The 22,130-nt window shown below is 33.9% G+C and overlaps 1 protein-coding gene across 1 annotated transcript in view; it reads right to left on the bottom strand.

Annotated features, from left to right (window-relative positions):
• LOC106873164 (vasodilator-stimulated phosphoprotein) overlaps positions 1-22,130 on the bottom strand; it is a gene marked incomplete at its 3' end in the record, with an annotated part of 184,441 nt that overhangs the window by 48,264 nt on the left and 114,047 nt on the right. Inside the window, exon 4 of the mRNA XM_014920393.2 lies at positions 7,447-7,555. Within this exon, the coding sequence (XP_014775879.2) occupies positions 7,447-7,555 (109 nt within the window). The remainder of the gene's footprint in view (positions 1-7,446; positions 7,556-22,130) is intronic.

Genomic DNA, 22,130 nt, shown 5'->3' with positions numbered 1-22,130 from the left:
ATATATATATATATATATATATATATACACACACACACACACACACACACACACACACACACACACACACACACACACACACACACACACATATATATATATATATATACACACACACATATATATAGATATACATATATACACATATATATATACAAGTCATACAAGCAGTTCTGATTCAGTGAAAATATGTCTGAGAATGAGGAAATATTACCTTACTTGGAAGCAGGTCAAAGATAGTACCAGCAAAGGCATCTGACTGCAGTCAATGAATTCTGTTGAACCCATGAATGCATGGAAAAAGTGGACATTAAAATAATGTTAACTCTTAGCATTTAAATCAGCCGTATCCGACCCAGATATTCTGTCTGTTTTGTGTTCAAACCAATCAGGTTTGGCCTATCACACCTAACCTACAATGTTATTCTAAAAAAAGCAATTGCATCATTGAAATCCTAAAGCTATGAGATAATGCATGATTAATTCAAAACAAGGTGAATAAATAAGCATTACATTTGATGGAATAATCTGAATGCTAAAGGGTTAATAATGATGTAGTAGTAGTACCATAGCATGACTGGATTGTGTGCTGAATAAGAAAAAAGCTAAAAAAAAAAAAAGATTAAATAAAATGAAAAAACTTCAAATTAACTTGCAAAGGAAGACTTGAAAGGCACTCCCAAAAGCTGGAAGCTTTAGTCAAACAAGTGGGTGGTGACCAGTTTACATCATCCCTTGTCCTTGTAGCTATGATGGTGATACAAGAATAACAGTAATCACACAACAGCAGCAATACCACTATTACTAAAATTAGTTGTTTACTTGCCTGGTAAAGAATTATTCTTCTGAAGACTCACCTTACTGCCAAACCTTGATAAATCATTTCATCTTAAACAGACTCACCAAGTGAAACATAATTCAGACTATTCTTGTTTAGTAATAAGCTACCTACTAAATGAGTTCCACTCCTAAACAAATAATGCATAGTGAATCATAAAGGTAGAGACGAGACAGTCAGGATTTGAAACTTCACCTCAGGGTATTAAATAAACCAATAATACCCTCTAAAGCTGCTATTATAATACAATCGCTATAATTATTGTTTCTTTTTGTTGTAGCCATTTCTCAACTGGTGTCAACTTTGCCTTTCACTCCCTGATTTTAATAAAATAAACTATCATCAAATACTAGAGCTAATGTTGACTGAGCACCTTGTCCTAAAATTATCACTTATTATTTTTCAGTAGTCTTTGTGTGTGCAGTGCAAAGTAGTTACTATTTACTCTAGGCTGTGTCTAAGTCCCAGGGTTTAGATTATATATTTGCATATTTTTTAAATCATTTTCAATGCACCCATTATTACAGGATTGTTTTTATCTTCAGCCTCCACATTCAGGTGATCTCTTTATATTTGAGTAATTATCCCACCTCTTTGAGAGATAAAATATCACTTAATGAGATTGATACTTTGATTAGGAGGTGTTTTCCTTCCTGGTTGTTCTTAATAATGAACAGTCAATTAGCCTTAATCTCCACCTGTATGGATAAGTATTGGGTTGGCAACTGAGTTCCCGCTGTTTTTTAAAAAAATTTATTGCGTTTTTAAATTTTGGAATCTTTTTTTTTTTTTTGAGAATTCTATTTTTGAATCATTTTGGAATCTATTTTTCAAGTTAATTTTTGTTTATTTTTAGATCATCAAAATGGAATGTCAAGTTGAGAAAAACAAGCATTTTTGACACCACCTTTTTGCTTTTAATCAAGGTTTTAAGGCCACAAAAGCTGCTCGCGACATTTGTGTAAGGAGAGGGTGCCACAGCTGAAAGAACCGCTCGTGATTGGTATGCCAAGTTCAAAAATGGAAATTTTGACCTCAAAGATGTACCTCGTCCTGGCTGTCCAGTTGAGTTTGATGAAGAACGATTAAACCAACTTTTGCATGAAAATTCTCGTCAGCTGGGAAGTGCTGCTACAACTGCTGTACTTTCCTGATTTGGCACCAACGGATTTCTACCTCTTTCGATCTCTTTCAAATGCTATGCATGGAGTTACGTTCAATACTGATGCAGAATTGAGAGTTTGGCTGGATCAATTTTTCGAGTCGAAATCTACCAACGAGGTATTGAAAATCTTGCTGAACGTTGGGAAGAAGTTGTAAAGAACAAGGGTGAATACATTATTGATTAATTAGTTATCATTTCTTATTAAACCTTTCAAAAAATTTTAATTAAAAAAAACGGCGGAAACTTAGTTGCCAACCCAATGTATCAAAAAGTATGTTTGCTTTGCCATTCCCTGAAACCTTTTCTGGCATATATCAGCTCTTTTCTATTGACACCTCATAATGCTGGAATAACTGCCAGTATAAAATGCCCTAACTTTGTCATTCCTGTAAATGTACTCTTTCTTGGTTAAAGCTCCATCACATGCTTGTAGTGGTTTTTGGTGGGAAGGCTTTGATTTTGTGTCACATTTAAAAACTGTTCAAGTTTCAGCTTAGTCGAGCTATTCTCAGCTGGTGTTGCAAACTATGTCAATTTCTATATACTGCCCATTTCTTTTTCCTTTTTAGGATACTGGCCATGTAGGAGTTTTCTTGCTACCACTTTAACACGCATAGTATCCTATAGTCTTACTTTTAGTCATTTCAGTTTCTGTCTTTTGTATTCGTAGGCATTATTGAAGACAGGTAAAATAAATTGTTTCATTTCTGTTTGTTTTGTAGTTGTTTCCATTAGTATTTATTAGATATTTTTGCAGTCCCATGGTGGATATTTTGTAATATTTCTCTAGTTAAATAAGTCTCCTATCCACTTATATTCATGGGAAATACTATTTTATGTTTAATTTTGGGTAGTGTATTCTAAACTTTTATTGTTTTTCTGTCTTGTCTTGATAGTTTATTTAGCATTCGACTGAGAATGTTCTAATTATAACATTACCGAAATAGCTAGTGTATTGGTGCTAACTACCGTTTCTCTTTAATGTTTTAGTTCTGTTTTAAGTATTAATCAAATGTGTCTCTGATATTCCATGTTCACCTTTCTTTTTCTTTTATCTACATCGTACACTTTCAAGTGCATTAACTCATGTTCTTAATTTTTTCTCTCCTCAAGGTTGTCTTGACACAAGTTTCCTGATTCAAATTTCAGCAATTCTTTTCGCATATCCATATACTATCTGCAGCAATATTTCTACTTGTTTATCATCTGTAACAAACTACTTGGAGTTATCCATATGCAAAAGATGGTTCTGCCATAGCATTTGTATCTGAGTTCAGTCCCGTCTTAACATGTTGGTAAAAAAGACGTTCATGCCAGCTAGAAAAGGAGTGGAGAGAGGGTCTCCCCCTGGAGTATTCTGTTTCTAGTGGAGTTGGAATTATAAATCTAACCTTCTCTTGTCTATATCTGCAGAATTGTTTGCCATTTACTCATGATGTGTTCAATCACCATCAACATTGTATTAACATCTACTTTTCCATGTATGCATAGGTCAGACAAGACTATATTGGGGCAGAATTTTCTATGGTTAGATACCCTTCCTGACAGTAATCTTCATCTGTTTCTAAGCAAGGTAATCATCACCCAGTCCATCGAACAATGAACAATCGAGATATGGGTACACAGAGAACTAAACACAAACAGCACTATCTGAACAAGCCTTTTGTTTCTACGAAACATACCAAGATGTGTCAAGAAGGCTTTTTAGCATTCCTCCTCCTCTTCTGGAAGCATCCCCCACCCACTGATTGCAGAAAGGCAAGTTATGAGCCTACAAGTTTTAAGGTTTCCTGTTTATTAGACTGGTATAAACATAATAATCCAATGTTTCTTTCTTTGTTTTTTGAAAACAAGAATGTGATTGAAGGCAATTTGATTACTATTTGTAATAAGTTGGGTAACAATATAGGAGGCCCATTACCAGCTCATAAGGTGGGTTGTTATCAATAGAAACAATAATATGACCAAAAGGAAATAGAGTTTGTTATTCAAAGGTGAGAGGGAGAAGCATTTGTTGCCACTGAGTTGGGTGAGTGAGTGGGGGAACAGGACAGGTGACGTTTGTCATTGATTTGTCATTTGCTTCCTGTCAATAAGAGTGTTGTTATAGATAGGGGTGTTTTGGTAGAGGTATTGATATTGATAGTAATGTTGTGATGGTGTTACTAATATTTTTATGAGCAAGGTGTTACATAATTATTGGTGATTATCACCAATGCCTATATTCTGTGACACCATCGATGATAATAGATGACAGATGATCATGAAGTTGGTGATAGCTTAGCACTGTCATCACTGATGGTAAGAAAGTAGTATATTATTTAGATGCTTTGTAGCAATTAATAGTGGAATCCAATGCTTTAATAGTTCTGATGTATTGTTAAGGTGTCTAAATGTCTACAGATGGCTGCACAAATATTTGCTGTCTTTAGATGTTCTTTTAGTTTCAATTTTATTGTTTTCGCAAGTATGTAAATGTGACAATTTGAGTGTGTTATTTTAAATACTGGTGGTGGTGCAGGGTGGTACTGGAGGCCCAGGCAACTATAGCAAAGTGTAAAATGAATCATACATTGTTTTGTTGTTTCATTGTTATTGATGTTGCAGACTAGTTCCGGTTAGCTCTACCTGAATAGACGTATATGTCAAAGAGGTAAGCAACCTGACATTTCTGAACAATAGATCTGTGGGTTGCACCTATTTATCTGGCTGACTACCTGTGTGCTTTAAGTCTGCTCAGTCAAAGTTGATCTGGTGTTACACAACAATTATAGATCCACTCAGATATACAGTTAGATGCACAGAGAACTGGAAGCCAGAATCTATTTTTCTTTCTTAAAGACTGCTGTGCATGTCATTGGAAATTTAGCTGCTACATTGAAGAAAGAAAAAAAATTCTTGCAAGCTATTTCTATTTGTTGTTGTTGTTTAGCTCCAGGCTGATACTAATTCAACAAACCTATAATTCAAAATAAAATCCAACTATGACCAACCAGTCTTTTTTTTCAGACAGTGCATCAAGGACAATACTTTCTGATGTATTTTCCCACTTTTAAATAACTAGCCTTGAAGCTGCCCTTTGGGTGGCATTCAGGCTAGCACCTGCGGAGGGCACCTTTGAGGCCTTCGGCCCCACTATTGGCCCATTTCATGGCCCTCTACCCTTATGTAATGTAATGGACTCAAACACATTCATTGTATATGTATCTCCTGGTATTAACTATCCGATACCTCATTCCAAACTCCCTACCCAACATATATCCACACACTCATACCCATACACTCAATACCTATACTTCACTTGCACTCATACCTAAAGCCCATATCCCATTAACTTCTTGTTCATTCAATATGTAACGTTAATTCCATCTCTGTAACAGTCTGTGTATCGACCCTTGGTCTGCTTTCTGCTAGCTTTGCCGATAGACATACCGCTAGTTTCTAGTTTGACTTACAGCTAAGTTTCTAGCCTTGAAGCCACCTGTTAGGTGGTATTCAGGCTAGTTGGGAATTTTGTTGGGTATTCAGGTAGAAAAAAAAACTCTAGAACTCTGGGGTTGATGGTCCAAGCATCAATATGTAACCAGAACAGGAAGATTAGTTTTCCATCTAGACACAAGTTTCATAAACTACAAAATATAAATATCTACACTACCACACTTGAAATGTACCCGTTATAACTCTTTTATCTCTATTTGAATGTACATGAAGGTATTTAGAACACCCAAACTTATTTCAGCATATGTGCTTAGCACTGATGCTGATTATAGTTTAATCACTAAGTGTAGGAGCAAGGTAAATGCAGTAAAAATAGAGGGGTGGAGGTCAGTGGGGGCCCCATTTAAGCAGCCCTTCAGAAATTGAAACTCTTTACGATACTCCCTGGGAGTTCATGGTACAAAACTCATTGTCATAGCTCTCATTTGGTTGCCAATGCCTTGTATTTAGTTTCAAATACAGTAAAAATTGAAGGTGTGTGGGGGAGAGTCAGTGGGGCCCCAATTAGGCAGTCCTTAAAAAAATAGACTCCCTTAGGACATTCCTTGAGATGAGGGGAGTTGCTGGGTTGAGTTTTGTTGACCTTGCATAAACAGTCTAGGAGGAGTTAGCGAACATAAAAACGTAATGAACAGAGAAACATTACTCAAATTTATATTAAGTAAATAGGGTCTGACTAAACGGTGATTTGGTTATTTCTAACAAGTGTATAGGCTTTACTGTTTTGCTAGCTGTTGTTGATAACATTAGTGTACTTGTTGCTTTTAGATGACTTTTTTTTGTTTGTCAACAAAGTTGAGACAGCTGAGTCAATAACACTAAACTGGACAGTTTGTTGTTTAACTTTACATCAGCTCTTATTAAGTAGATCCATGATAAAAATTATTATAGACCATCCTGTTATTTTCATACTTTTTTTGGTGGTGGTGGTGGAGAGCAGTGTATCTAGGATTAAATTATTCAATGTGTCCTGTTTTAAAATGGTGGAGTGTCATTTGAGGGAACTTTGGCTGCTGCTTCTAGCAAGTCAAGAAACAATATAAAGGTTTCTTTGCTGAAGATAATGATGTTGAATAGCCCATTCGTCCAACTGAGCTAATCTATGATACAGAGGTAGCCAATCAAAATATTGAAGTAAAACTGTTAAGACCACGTTCCCGGATATGACATGTGTACAGGATATCTGACATGTGTAAATTCAATTTCCTTCATGTTATCTCATATTTATTGATATTTAAAGGATGCTATCTCATTAACTGTGGCCATGCTGTCCTAAGATTCAAGACTGAAAATATAGTTTCTGTTTTTAACATAGGAAGTCTGCTGCAGAAAATTTTGCTGCTATACTGAGCAAGTCAAGTTATAATATAGAAGCTGTCTTGGCTTATGCTGTAGTTGGTAGTGAAAGTAGCTTTTGAGAGTATCTATGAATGAAGATTTAATCAGAAAACTCAAGCTATGCGCTTCTTAAAATGGTTTTAATGAAATTGCTGTACTATTTCTGCTTTGAGAAAATATAGTGGTTTAATTTGAAGTTAATATTAAAATACATGAGCATAAAGCATGGTGGGTTTCAGAAATATATTGATAATAATGTTGAAAGAGTCAAGATTTTCCTAAAATAAAATAGAATAATACATAACTAGAATATGAAATAATGCAAAAATTATAGATTAAAAAAAGGAGATAATACTTTAAAACTACAATCTGGATGAGTGTTTTTGAAAAATGAAGTATGCAAGTTTGAAAAAGATATCCGCAGAAATATACAACTGACTTTATAACAAGAGTTGCCGGTACATAAACATAACTACTATAGTTGACCACAGTAACATCATCTTCCGACATATCTTTATAATGCAATGGAAACAAAGAAAAGAGGAAGAATGATAAAGGAAATCAGTCAAACAAAGAGAGGAGAAGGAAAAGTATGAGTACTACTTACCTATCTGTCTCTGGTTCCTTGGGTCCATTGACATTAATGTGTTGATATATTGATGATGGCTGAGGTGGCTGAGGTGGAGGTGCCACAGGAGGTGGGGTCCTGTACATACCTGTCACAACAAAATACACACATTCTGTTACTTTTTTAGTGCAAGCAACCATTTTCACTGAGTCACAAGTCATTTAATAAATGTGTGAGCTTTCGTGCAAGCTGACACTATGCAAGTTACAAAGGCATAAAATTAGACTGTTAATTTTTTTGAATCAAAAATAAAAGTGTCTTTCCTCCACATATATTTCAACATGAAGGCAGAGAGAATTTTTCAAACTCCATTTCTGACTGACAATTCCCATTTGCTGAGACAGAGGAAGAGCGAGCAGGGAAGACCACGACCAAGCCGGTATACAACGTGAAATAGTAGCAGCTACCAGCCAACCGCATGCAATCAATACTTCATTCCATACAATCCATGCTGATCAAGAGATGTATACAATAATGGTAAAATAACATGGGAAGTTTAGCATTTCAAATGCCAACTAGAGAGGGAGAACAATTGGAAATCTCTCCGACAGACATACAAAGTTGATTTTAACATGATTTATCTTTACAGAGAAAGCTAGATAGATAGATAGCTAGATAGAGAGAGAGAGAGAGGGAGAGATAGGGGAAGTCAGTCAGTAAAAGAGACAAATAGAAAGAGAGAAAAGGATAAAAAAAGTAATTTTATTAATATTTATGAAAAACAAATTTATTCAAGAATAACAAATACAAAAACTATTAGTTTGGTTTACATAACTTAGTATAAATTTAAAAGGATTTTATTTAGCATAAAATATCTGTGCTTAGTAGAGTTTTAAGTATAATTAAACGAACATGTGATACATAAATACATAAATGTAGTGTTCAGAGTGCAACAGCTATATAGCTTTTAACAACACCTCCACATTTCAGTTGAAGAAATAAGTCACAACTTTTATAAGGAATAACTGCTAACCAGTAGAAAATGAAAGTAACATTTTGATTATCTCTTAACAGAACAACTGAGAAAGGTTACACACACACACATACATTACACACACACACACACACACACACACACACACACACACACGTATATATACAAGCATATATACACATACATGTATATGTTTGCATGCATACACACACACAATATTATTATATCTCAAGTAGTAAACCAGTCTATTCTTTATATAGCAGAATTTCATCAATATATTTTTGTCTGACTATTTCTTCGGCCATTATCAAATTGATGATCTGAGGGGGTGGAAAGCTAGCAAGCAATGATGTATAGATAAAATGCTATTCATCCAGCTTACCATTTTAACTGCAATCAAGATGAAATGAATTATTGGCTTGTTCCTTCCCCACACACTTCTCATAATCTGGAGATTTACAACTTAATTTGTATAATTTTACAATAGTCACTGAAAAAACAGAAAAACCTCAATAGCAAGTGGACGGTTGTTTTACTGAAATTGCTAATGCCTCAATAGAGTCAAATGAACAGTCAATATATTGTTTCTGATCGGGTAGTTAAGAATATAGATGACAGTTCTTCCAGTTGCAGAATGTTTATATTTTCAAGTATGGTAAATCATTTTTTATCCTCTAACCTTTCTACATGAAACTAAAGCAAAGCTTTAAAAAGATATATATATATATATATATAAATTTTAAAGAGTTACAAAAATTTATACGAGTGAACATTTAACTATAAAGATCCCACAAGTTTTTTTTTTTTTTCCTTTTCTATTATGCCATAAAAATCATATAAAACTAGTTAGTAGAAAGTAAATATGACTTTTATTACTTTTTATAAAGAATTCTAACTTTAAGATATATTTACATAGTATCTGATTTTCTATCTTCCTCTCTACAATACATTTTAATGATAGCTTTTTCATACTGTCAGGATTCAAATGGGTTTTACAATTCAGCACCCTTCCATGCCCAACGTAACTTTTTCTTTTGAGATTTTAAGTCTAATTTTCTATGGATGTTTTCTACATAAAAAAAGCATGACACACAAGCACACATCTCATTGCATGTACACCTGAAACCATACATATACATGACTGGTTTAGTGTGAAGGCATAGTTATTCCAGGATTGAAAAATAAAGAATGAGTAAATGAAACAGTGTACATAATTGCAATATGAAAATGAATAAATAAATGATAATGATGATGAACTAAAAGCATTTCTTAATAGCATGGCAGGTATAAAAATAACATATTTTAGATGAGTTAATCTGATAGCACATACTTAGTATGAATCAATCTGAAATGTTACAGATTTTAGGAGTGAAAATATTTAGCAAATTTGAGAAGATGCAGTGCATGGGCCACATTAGGCAAATAGCATAATAGGATAGTTGAAGCAATTGTTCAGACAGGAAGCATTGTTAGCACAAACTATTACAGAAGATTGCTTCCATGACAGTTAAATTACATGGTGACACCAGATGGTATTGGTTAAATTATGTTTAGTTAATTGAATTGATAGTAAACTGCCACATGAAAAATGAAATATCATTTCTGATTTTCATTTTAAATTCCAAAAATATAATGGAAACATAAACACATACATATTTTCAATATCAGTGGCATGATTGTTTCTCACACAAGGGTGACAACGGTTAGGTTTCTTGGGGGAGGAAATGAGATTATGATGTAAATACTTTTCCCAAAGACATTAGTAATGCTATAACTGGGAAACGAAAATCAACCCATGCCAAATGTTTCTCATTATCCTGAGGCACTTACATATACAAACTCTGTTATAAATATTTAACTGATGAAAACTATGAGAAACAGCACACAGCTATGGGTTAAATCTATTATGAGAGAGAGAGAGAGAGAGAGTAAGAGAGAAAGCAAGAGAGAGTAAGAGAGAAAGCAAGAGAGAGCACCTGACTTCTGTTAGAATCTTTATGGCTCAAGTCCTCTGCTTTTTAAGTGAGCTAAAGTTAAAGAGAAAGAAGCAAGATAAATTAATAAAATATATATACTGAATTTAATTACTAACTGCACAATCTCTCCAGGGAAATGTTCCACCCATCCCATTGATTACCTCTTACTCATTACCAATGTCCAACTAAAAGGTGAGTAGGGAGGACACATTTATGAGCAGAAGAGGTGGGATTCAGAAGAGGAAGATTGTGCAGTGAACAAATCTTCACATTACACACCATCAAACCAAGTTGCGAGAGCTAGCAACCATTTGTGGTCAATGTCATTTATTTCAAAAAGGCCTTTAACAGCCTGCACAAGAAGTCTCTATAGAAAATTGTCATGTTGCATGAAGTGCCCACCTACTACATCAATATTATGTGACCACATTACCAAAAGACACTGCTAAGTTAGAACCAAAGATAAGAACATAAAAAAGGTTCGAATTGTCACAGGGGTGCATTAAGGATGTGAACTGTCACCCTTTTTTTTTGGTTCCTGCTGGTGGTAGATTTCATCATGAGGAAATCCACAGGCAATCAAGCATTCAGCATCAAATGGGGGACAGGGAAGACTCATAGATCTTGACTTTACTGATAACCCAGGACTCCTTAGTACCACATCTATAGTAATGCAAGACATAACCAGCAATATCAATAACACCAGCTTCAATGTTGGTCTTCAGGTCAACCCTGGAGCAATGAAAGGATGGAAGTATTTCACAGCAGCAACATCCCTGGCTGAAGGACCAAATTCTGGAGACCATTCATTCATTCACATATATAGACAGTAACGCTGCTAACAATAAAAGCTCAGGAAGTGATGTGGAAAAGAGACTCAGCAAATCTGAAGTTGTCTTCCAGGGTCTGAACTGAAAGGTCCAACTCCACCATCAAGCAGAATACCAAACACTGCTTCTATAAATGTAATGTTGACAGCCATTTATGCCTGTGAGACATGTAAAAGGACCAGCAGAACCTATAGGACAACAGATGTTTTCTGCAGAGTTGACTTAGAAAGAACTATACTAAGAATTTCTTGGCATCACCACATCACAAATAAAGGAGTCATGGAAAAGGCTAGGTTGAGTAACCTACAAGATATCACTGAAATGGCAGAACACGCCTGGCCATGTACTACACATGCCCATGAAGAGATAAATGAAAACCTCTTTTGAGTAGAAGCTAGAGAAAGGGCATAGCAGATGCGGCAGAACTATCAAAAGCTGGTTGAAGACTGCAGAGGAGGACCTGCCTGTGTGGAGACTTCTTGCTACCCAATGCTTCAGGGGGAGTAAAAGGGACTAATTTAAGACTAAGACAATCATCTCTTCTGGTAAGATAATTGCTTCAATTTAGGCTACCAACAAACCAGGAACTAATGTTAGTTCTGAGAAAGGACATCTAAATTAATTGAACATTTATAATAATAACCTTGGGGACAAGGTTACATATTTTGGAGAAGGGATGAAGCAACTGAGCCCAGTACTTGACTGATGAGTATTTTATTCATCACACTCAGAATGATGGAAAGCAAAGCTTGCATGACAAGATTTGAATGCAGAAGGAAATTCCATGAAAGTAAACTTTACTATTAGTTACAGTAATAAAAAAAAAAATGATTTCTTAAGAATACAAAGCCCTAGCAAAGATTAAAGTGTATTACTAAGACTGTGATAAAACAATTTCTGGGAAAGAATCAAACAACTGGTTGTCAAAAATTTTACTTTATTTGCCCATTTAATCTCTTGACAATATATAATTAATCAATTGGGTATTAAAAGAATGTGAAGAAACTGGGACATTACGAAATCTAAGCTTTTCCCAAAGATAAAGTAAGTGATGGTGTTCCAGCTGAGCACTGAAACTGGAGTGCACTCTATTCAATATAAGCTCTTCTCATATAGCTAAGCTGCTATGAAACTGGCTATGTCTTTTTTTTTTTTTTTTTTAATACAATCATCTCCTTTATTGCTCACAAGCATATGGATTTACTTAAAAACATTTCCCTGGAGAACACAATCTGGAAAAGTCTCATGCTAAGAATATCTAACACCCTAGTTAGAACAACTCCAGCTTCTTCAACTCTTTTTCCCTACCCTCATCCCAATTATGGTAACCAAACTGGCTTTGAAGTAAAATTCCAAGTGAGCTATTTTATAAAATATAACTTGGTAACTGTAACTTATTGTTTCTGTCGAGTTTGATTTTTACCTGACATTCACCTTAGACTCAATTATATAAGTATCAGTAATATACTAGATTTGATTGAAGAAACCATACTTCTACAAAAATTGTCTTAACATTATTGATTTCTAACCAAGCATAATCATAGTCTATTTGTCAAGTATATCACTTATGATCACTATTATCATTATTAGTAGCACTAAGGCAGTGAGCTGGCAGAATTGTTAGCACACCGGTGGAAATACTTAATGGTATTTCGTCTGTCTTTACATTCTGAGTTCAAATTCTACTGAGGTCGACTTTACCTTTCATCCTTTTGGGGGTCGATAAATTAAGTACCAGTTGTGTACGGGGGGGGGGGGGATTTAATTGGCTGGCCCCCGCACCCAAAATTTCAGGCCTTGTGCCTAAATTAGAAAGGGTTATTAGTAGCACTAATTTTCTTGGTAATGCCTAAAGTCTGCATTACCAAGAGAATTGTGCTAGCATCTTGTTTGCAACAGTTCTGATTTCCATTTACATTGTTATTTAGAAAGGTATGAACATAATAGTCTCCTATTCTCTCCTTGTAAGTTTCAAGCCTATTAATTAATCAGTGATTGCGGTGATATGTACTTGGCAAACAGAAATTAACACTCAGTAAAAAATTTGAGAGATGATGTTATTAGTATTCTTGAAAAAGTCATATACATTATACCATTTAACCTTGGTGTGTCATCATCAGCATCATCATTTAACATCTGCTTTTCAAGCTGGCAGAGGTTGGATGTGCCAACAGGATTCAGTTAGAGGGCTGTACTAAGCTACAATGTCTGCTGGGGTATGGTTTCTACAGCTTGATACCATTCTCAATGCCAACCACTTTATAGTGTAATGGATGCTTTTTTTCATGGAACCTGCATTTATGAAGAATTAATTGACAATTTGGGGTCAATAGTGAGTGGCTGACTTGATGGTTATTTTAATAACCATTTTCTTGAATGAACTCTCTTCAGTGGAGCAGGTAGTGTAATCCCATTAAATGGAGCTGATTGCTTGATGTCAAAATCCTTGATGCAACTGTCAATAAAGTGGTATCCTTGAACATGAATGAACTACCAACTTCCAGTATCTCCACAATCCTGAGCTTCATTCTTAATAAAGTCATATCATTACTAATATCAGTTATTAAGTTGCTCCCCCACCAACTGATATGGAATTCTTGCAGCCTAGTATGAATAAAACAAATAAAAAACAATTTAGCACAAGTATCACTATGTAATCAACAGCCACCAGCTTCCTGGCAGTAATTGGTTACTGTCAATAAGTGGCCTTTCTGAATGGTTTTGTTTGAAAATGAATAGATTTCTGCAACTGGATTCTTTACTGGATTAATGACATTAATATGCCTGGATTGGAGCACTAAACTACTTCAAGAATAAATTTAATGATGTCTACTACCAGCATAAAAAAGAAAAAAAAGAGTTATATAAAATTATGAGCAATATGAATTAATATTGAAATATACCACAGAATGTTAGAACTTCTCTGAATTGAATCCATAATCATATTTTAAGTTCCAGAGTGACACCCATTTCATTTCACTCACAAATAAATTTGATCAATCATTTACATATGCAATAAAGTGACTTGTTTAAGTATCTATATTTTGCATACATACATACATACATTCCTAGAATTACATGACACAACTTTATATTTTTTATCTCCAGTTGACTTCACCACATTAATCTCCCTTTCTCATGACTTTTCTTATTCAAGAGAATCTTCAGTGGTTCTGGTCAACAGCCTTCCAACTATCATGTGATATTACTTATTGCAAACACCTCGTATTTAAACTGCTAATCAAACTTGAAAAACACACAAAGGATATATAGACTCAAGATTAAATATCAATAAAAAATTTAAATAAGTCCTCAATTCAATGTTGAATTTTCACAAACTGCATTTGTCTAAACCTTTTCTCAAAGCTAAATTGTCAGACAAATTATGAAAACTAAATTTAATGCTATATCAAATCAGTTTTATTTTTTTTTATTTATTTATAAATTTAGCTGTCAAATTATTTCCAGACTCAATAGAAACAAGACTCCTCCCACTGCTAATCTAATTTTAAAGAGAAGAGTAAGATGCAGTAAAAGAAACCAGTCACATTTCAACTTCTTATAGAACTTGCAGTATATCAATATTGTCTAAATTTCTATATTCATCACTGTCACCCTTGAGAATGTGGGTAATATTACTGTATTTTCTCAGGTTTTCCTCTGAAAGTTTATAAATATATCCCTATCAGATTAGAGGGAACTTAGATGCATCACTTTAGTAAATGAGTAACATGGGAGATCTGCAATGATATTCACTAAGAAATAATTGATTAAGATTGGTAGCTGAGTGGTTAGACTGTTCATAGAGTTTTGTATTTAAACTACACAACAGCCATTGCAAGGAACATAATTTTAACTATATAACCAATATGTTTCACTTCATAGGGACTCATAGTGACTCATAGTGACTTTAGTTTTTGTTTAGACCCAGGTCAGCCCTAACTGAGTAATATGATTAAAGGCATTCCAACTACAAGGTGTTTAAGTTAAATTTGATGATTATTATGTCTTTTTTTTTCAAGAACTGCTTGATGTATTGGTGAACAAACAACAATGTTGGAGAGTATAAACGTTATAATTGAGAAAAAGTTAGCTGACATGAAGGACAGGAAGCCATCTGAATATTGGAAAAGAGTTACTTGTATCATGATGATTTGCACTGGGTATCAAAATGCTGGCATCATGACTGCTGCTCAGTGCTCTGTGAAAACTGTAAAGGTTGTAAGATGTGACATAGAGAGCCATAATGGAGACTGCATCTGCACACCTGAATTCACCCAACAGGGCCTTTAGGCTCAATTTAGATGGCTTTGTGAAGCTACTGGATACACAACAACTGGCTGGAGAAGGTTGCTGCAGGAAGGCCATATGTGTGGCAGCAGATTTAGCCCCTTGCCGTACCTCTGGAAAGAATCAGCAATGGTTGTCAGAGAATTTTTATGACTTCACCAGCCCAAATTGCTGGCCTCCTAATTCCCCTGATTATAATCTCATGGATTACTATGTGTGGAAGATGGTTGAGAAAAGCACCAACCACTCTGCCTGAAATACCAAGGCTAAGCTAGTTGCCAAGATCAAAGAGGAATTCAAAGAACTGCCCATGGACACAGTGAGGAACGAATGCACAAGGTTCTGGAGCTATCTTCAGGCCATGGTGGAAGCTGGGGTAGCTACTTTGAATAAACTGTTATCTCCCAGCCATAATTTAGTTGATATTTTTGAGTTTCTAAAATACTCGTTATTTTTGGATAAGATATTGTGCTTTCTCTTCCTTTTATGCAAACTGTCAAATTTAACCCGAAACTCTGTGTCTAATCATTTTAAGGCTATGTAAAACTATATTACTTGTGTTTGCCATTTTATCCAACCCAATAATCTGTATATAATTATACACAGACTGGATAAATTCATAGTATTAAAAAATATAAAAACACATTTTTGAAAAATACCTGTTAAATTGTATGTGCATGCATATAATAATTCTATCAGTGAAACGCCAACATTTTAAGGCATAAAAATTAGACCTAATATTCTTTAACTCCTTGCACTTCAATACAAAGGTAAGGCAAATTACACAATGTACTTCAGTTGTTTTTTTATTTGCTGATGCATTAAAGACAATACAATATTTAAAACAAATTTGAATTTGGCTAGGGATGTACCATAAAACTTATTACAGGCAGGCACACTAGCTTCACCAATGCTACTTCTTTATTTGTAATGATTTCCTTCAATGAGGAACAAGGTTAATTTTTCTAAGGAACAATAGTTGAACGAATTTACTTCAATATATAACTGGTATTTGATTTTTTTTTTACTTCATAAAAAGGAAAGGTAAAGTTGGCAATGACAAGAACTGAACTTATAGCTTAAAATGATTAAGCTAAATAAATGCAGTCGAGCATATAGTCTGGCATTTCACCATTTTTGGCAACTCCCACTGCCTCTCCTACCCCAATAACAATAAACTTTTAAACACAAACCAAAACGATTAATCAATAGTATTTATTACTTCCTCAAGAAAGGCCAGTCTATGAAACACGAAATCAATCGTTTCTAAGAAATCCCAATAGAATGTATTACAAGTCAAATCAAAGAATTTTCACATGCAGATATCATTGAATAGATGAACAGAGGGGAGTACAGTGTTACAGAAAGACTATGTTGTAAAAAGAGGCTTGAAACCATGATGTAATGGGAACATCGAATAGCTAATGGTGATCGAAGAAGGACCAATCACAAATGATTTTCTGAAGGAAGATTGGAAACGGAAATCAGACGGTATTGATTTTCTTTTCTAGACATTGGGATCTGAGCTAGCAACGGATCTACTGAACTTAGAGAAAACAATTTACATTGCAGCCAGAAACAGAAAATGTTAGTTGATATGGTAACTTAACAGTGAATGGTCTATGAAAGACTGGAGCCATAATAACAATTAGCTCAGCTTTTCTTTCAATAGATAAACAGCAATCCTGACAAGAAATCTATACAAAATATCAACTTATAATTTGTAGATACATTATTTGTTGTCTTTATATTATCATTTAAAATTTTTTTGTCAGTTGGCTGATTTTCTTTCACAAACGTTAATCTCTGAATTGTACTAGCAAAATTAGATATCAGAAATTGTTTTACAAAGTCTAAAAATAATATAAAATTTGAGATTATTTATTTATACTGTTCTTTTAAATTAACATAATTACTTCATAACCAAAATCATTCTTTATAAATGCAGATGAGAAACTGAAAACTCAAAAGGAAAAATACTTAAATTTGAAAGTGATGGGGGCTATGAGAGAATCTGAAGAAAATACTGCTACTATAGAACATTCAACAAATACACTCAACTTAGAGATCTGTATTCTCCACTATTTAGTTAACTGGTTAGAGCTTGTAAGGGTTAAATTTTAGTTAGACATAGCAAAGTGCTCATGACAAAATACAAATCATTGTTGAAAGCATAGCATGACATAACTGCAGCTCTTGAATGGTGTACAGGTATATAGAAGGAAACAAATTTAATGTAAAATGTTTAATACCATCAATACATGGAAATGTTAAATTTTGCAGATTATTAAAGAATGGGAAGATTTAGTTCATATGATGTTTAGATGTTTACCTAATTCCATTTTTCAAATATAAATTAGATTACTGATCTTGCTGTTGGAGTTATGTTCTTCAATTTGAAAATAAGTGAGCATCCAATAAACATTTTTAAAAATTGAGAATAAATGAGATCATGTTGGAAAAAAAGAAATATAATTACCTCAATCAATTCTAAGTGCATGAAAATCTGATCAATTTTTATTTATACAATAGCATTTCTCTAAACGATAAAATAACGTGGAAATAATGCGATAAAATTATATCCTATTACAATAATGAAAAGATAGATAAAGTAAGCCTAATACTAGTTAAGATTTTCAACAATCAGATAATGTACAACTAAAACATATGATACATGCATACACACATACATTTGTATGTGGAATGCGCTGGAGAAAAAAGGTTGTATGAACTGGTAACCAACAAGTAAATGGGTTCTGAAAAATGATTACAGTATTTAGTGAAGTCATGCCTTTAAAAATATTTTGCCTATGGAAGAAAACATCATGATAGTTGCAGTTTATCTAAAGTAGTATAACATAACAGGCACTCTGCAACAATCCCAACTGGGAGCTGAGAAGCAATTTGAGCTAACATTTATATACTTAGAAAGCAAATATTTCTAAAATCTTGCTACACAACTTTTTTTCAGCTCTAACACTTGATAGTTATAAGCATATTAGTTTTCCACATTACTTATTCCTTAGTTCAGGTAAGATTTTTTGCTACTATAATTCTGCTTCTTTCATAGCTGTAATGTTGAGAAGTCCTTCCTTAATCTGTATCAAAACAAAATTTTAATGTAATATCCTCAGTAGAAAACTAACTGGTGCCACAAGGGAATCAACTCAAAGATTATACATTTCATTTGGTTCTCTTTGTTTTAAGGGCATGTAAAAAGGGAATCTAGCCACAGAAAGTCTGCTTTAAAGAACTCCACTTGACCCATGCAAGCAATAGAAAAGTGGATGCTAAATTATGAGGGCTTCACTCTGAAGCTTTTATATAGTAAAGGCATTAAATATCTTATGAAAATTTCATCCCATTCACATTGTTAATATCCTTGGGAAAGGCATAAAGATCACATTTCTATTCCCACTTCTCTAAAGTCAATATTGTAACATGAACAAAATAAAAAAAAGTAAAACTAAAACAGTCATAAAACAGTAGTGCAATAATAGTTTCTTTTAAAAGAGACCCAAACCTTTCTTATAAGATATAGTTAATTCAACCAACATTGGTACTATTATTGCCACTCAAGAAAAGGCAGCCTATGTGTTATTTGAAGTTGACAGAATAAAATGCAGATCTGAATTATCTGTACAAAAACAACAGATGTATGGATAAATAATTTATAAATATATAACTTCACTATAAACAAGAGTTGCTTAAATTTTTATAAAAATCACCCAGAATAAATGATTTAGGATAACTTGCCTGATATCTAAATATATGGATAGGGCACAAAAAAAAATTCCTTCAACAGATTACCAGAAATCATCTAAATGAAAATAAAACTCAGTGTACATATTAAATCTAAATCAAGAACAAGAATTTTACACAATATACACAAACAATGAAGATACAGAGAAGAGATATAGTGTTGGTAGTGGACATGATTTTTCAATGAGAGAATATTTATCAAAGATAAGGAATAAATTTTAGAAAGCAGGTTTGATTTTTCTGAAGCTGTTTAAAAGTAAGCAAAAATTAGAAAAGAGGAGATATTGCAGTTTTTTTTAGATAAATAAATAGCTAGTTTCAAGAAATTACTGAGTATACACAGTTTTTCTTTCAAAATCATCCCCCACATCCACTATTTTGCTCACAATCAACCGTTTAGGTTTTAGCCACTTCATACATTACAGCAGATTTAATCAAAATTTAGTAAGCATGTTTTACATTGCTGCTTCTACTTGCAGTTAAGATACAAAATCCGAACTTACCATTCTTCAACACCCCACTTCCCACCAAAAGAGTATAAAGAGGGTTTACATTAAATTGATAGAACAAATGACTGGGTAAAGTAGAGTGTAGAAGGATCAAACTTAAAGAGTTACAGGCTAATGTTTATATGTGTGTATGAAAGTGCTCCTGTTTCTTTGTCTGGGTTTCATGTGATAGTTACCAAGGAGTGTCTTGTCAAACAAATACTGTCATTTCTATAGTCAAACTTGACAGACTAAAGTTAATTGAAGCATGCTTCAGTTTGCCAATTCTGTGAGACGTGGAAGGTACAATGCAAGTAACTTTCAACCTTAAATCTACTTCATTTTCATTTGCAACAAAGTTGAAAATCCTGATTTGTAAAGATAGCTTGACACAGATGGAAGCAACGAATGGATAGCTGTTTCTGCTACTTCTAGGTAAGAATTGCACATGAAAGGCCAAAATTTTGTGACTGAATTCTGATCAAATACATCTCTTGCTTGCGAATCACTCTTTAACTCCAGGAATTCATCTTGACAGTCATCAGGAACTTTTACCATTAATAATTTGAATAGATTTTGCACTAAATCCAACTCATTATTACATAGTTCTGAAAATTATTGGTTAATTCCATTTTCAGTGCTGTCAAGTACTGCATAATTTAATTTTTTTGCAAATTATGAAAGCTCTTGGTTGTTACCAGCAGCAAGAATTGATAACAGTTTCTCAAACATTGCAATATTTTTAATATTGGCCTTTCTCTTCCAATTATCCAGGTTGCACATGAAGGCTTTCAAAGAATCGATGAATTTTTATGATGCTTATATTAATTACTTCCTTGTATTTGAAGGTTTAGTTTATTCAACTGCTCAAAAATGTCAACCAAACATACAATGTGCATACTGCATTTTTCATCCAACCTTTTAAAAAAATCTTCCACCTTTCATTGACATTCATAAACTAATTTGTACTCATATCTGAGCTCAGCAACTTGCTCAGTTATATATATTCTTTTGAAATCTGTCAAACATTTGTATGATAAAGAAGAGATTGATGACTTGCATCCATGTCAATACATAACTGCTTGTAAAACTTGAATAGAGGGCTCCTCCTTTGAAAGATTGACACTTTGATCCAAAACCTTCTCTAGTGGAGTTGGCATCATTTTTTGAGACCGGTTTCTGATGATGGGTCATACAATGAATCCCTTTCACTTTTGGCACTTGCTTTTTCACACAAACTCGAAATCCAGATTTTGTCCCCGACATAGCTAGTGCTCAATCTGTACAGCACCCACAGACATTATCCTACAAAAGATTTTCTGAGGCCTTGGTTTTAGTTTCAAGAGAACAACAAAGATATTCCGCTTTGAATGAACCAGGGTGAACATATCTTGCAAGCACCAGTAGCTGCAAACATAATGCCACATCAGTCAATTCATCAATTTGAATTGAAAATAAGCCAAATGTTGCTGAATTGATCTGCACAACTTGACCTTTGATGTCAATGGCTATTTGCTGATCCTTCTTTTAAAAGTACTGTTCGATAGTGAAATAACTCCAAGTTTCTTTTTTCTCCAATCCATTTCCCAATACAATTTCTACCATTTTAAGTTTGATCAAACTTCCCTCAATTATAGTGGGGTTTTTTTTTTCTGTTTTGCTACAACAGACAAAGCTTCAGTGATCTTTTGGTTCCTTTCTTGTAATACTCCTGTTGAATTCAGCTTCATCTTTTTGAGAGCATTCCCCTGATGCCTTTAAAGAAAAAAAACTTTCATCCTTGCTCGTGTTGAGGAGAAACATTCAGTCGTTGTTGCTTTAACGTTATTGATTTCAGAGAATCATTTACCAAATGTAGGTAACAAATAGCACATTGCATCCTTTCTTGTCTATAGATCATGGAAGCAAATTCATAGTAAACATATGAATCATTGTACCCTATTTTTCTTTAATACTCATGACGAGTTCCATATTCCATGAATAACAAAACATGAAGAGTCAAAGATAATTAGAATGTTTTCACTGATAAAAAGTGAAATTATTTAAAATGCAATATGGCTGGCATTAAAAATAGACATGGCCAGTGATATATACCCAAAAGATACATTTAAAAAGCATGGAGAAAATAGTCCACACTTAGCCCACAAATACTAAGGAAGCATAGCCATCATTCTGAGTACAAAAACAAACAATACACTCACTAAAACTTGAAAGCAACAGGAACTAACACCATAAATTCCTACTACCAAAGACTGTTAAAGAATGTTCAGAGAGTTGGTCAGGGGGTTCAAAAACCTCCAAGGGATTCTGACCAGAGCTGAACAATAAAATAACATGGACAAAATTTTATATACATATACACACTCACATGCATATATATATA

Source organism: Octopus bimaculoides, chromosome 11 (assembly GCF_001194135.2).
Source record: "Octopus bimaculoides isolate UCB-OBI-ISO-001 chromosome 11, ASM119413v2, whole genome shotgun sequence".
In the NCBI taxonomy this organism is placed as follows: domain Eukaryota; kingdom Metazoa; phylum Mollusca; class Cephalopoda; order Octopoda; family Octopodidae; genus Octopus; species Octopus bimaculoides.
The sequence above is the reverse complement of the archived record's forward strand: the minus strand, read 5'-3'. Positions and strand labels throughout refer to the sequence as shown.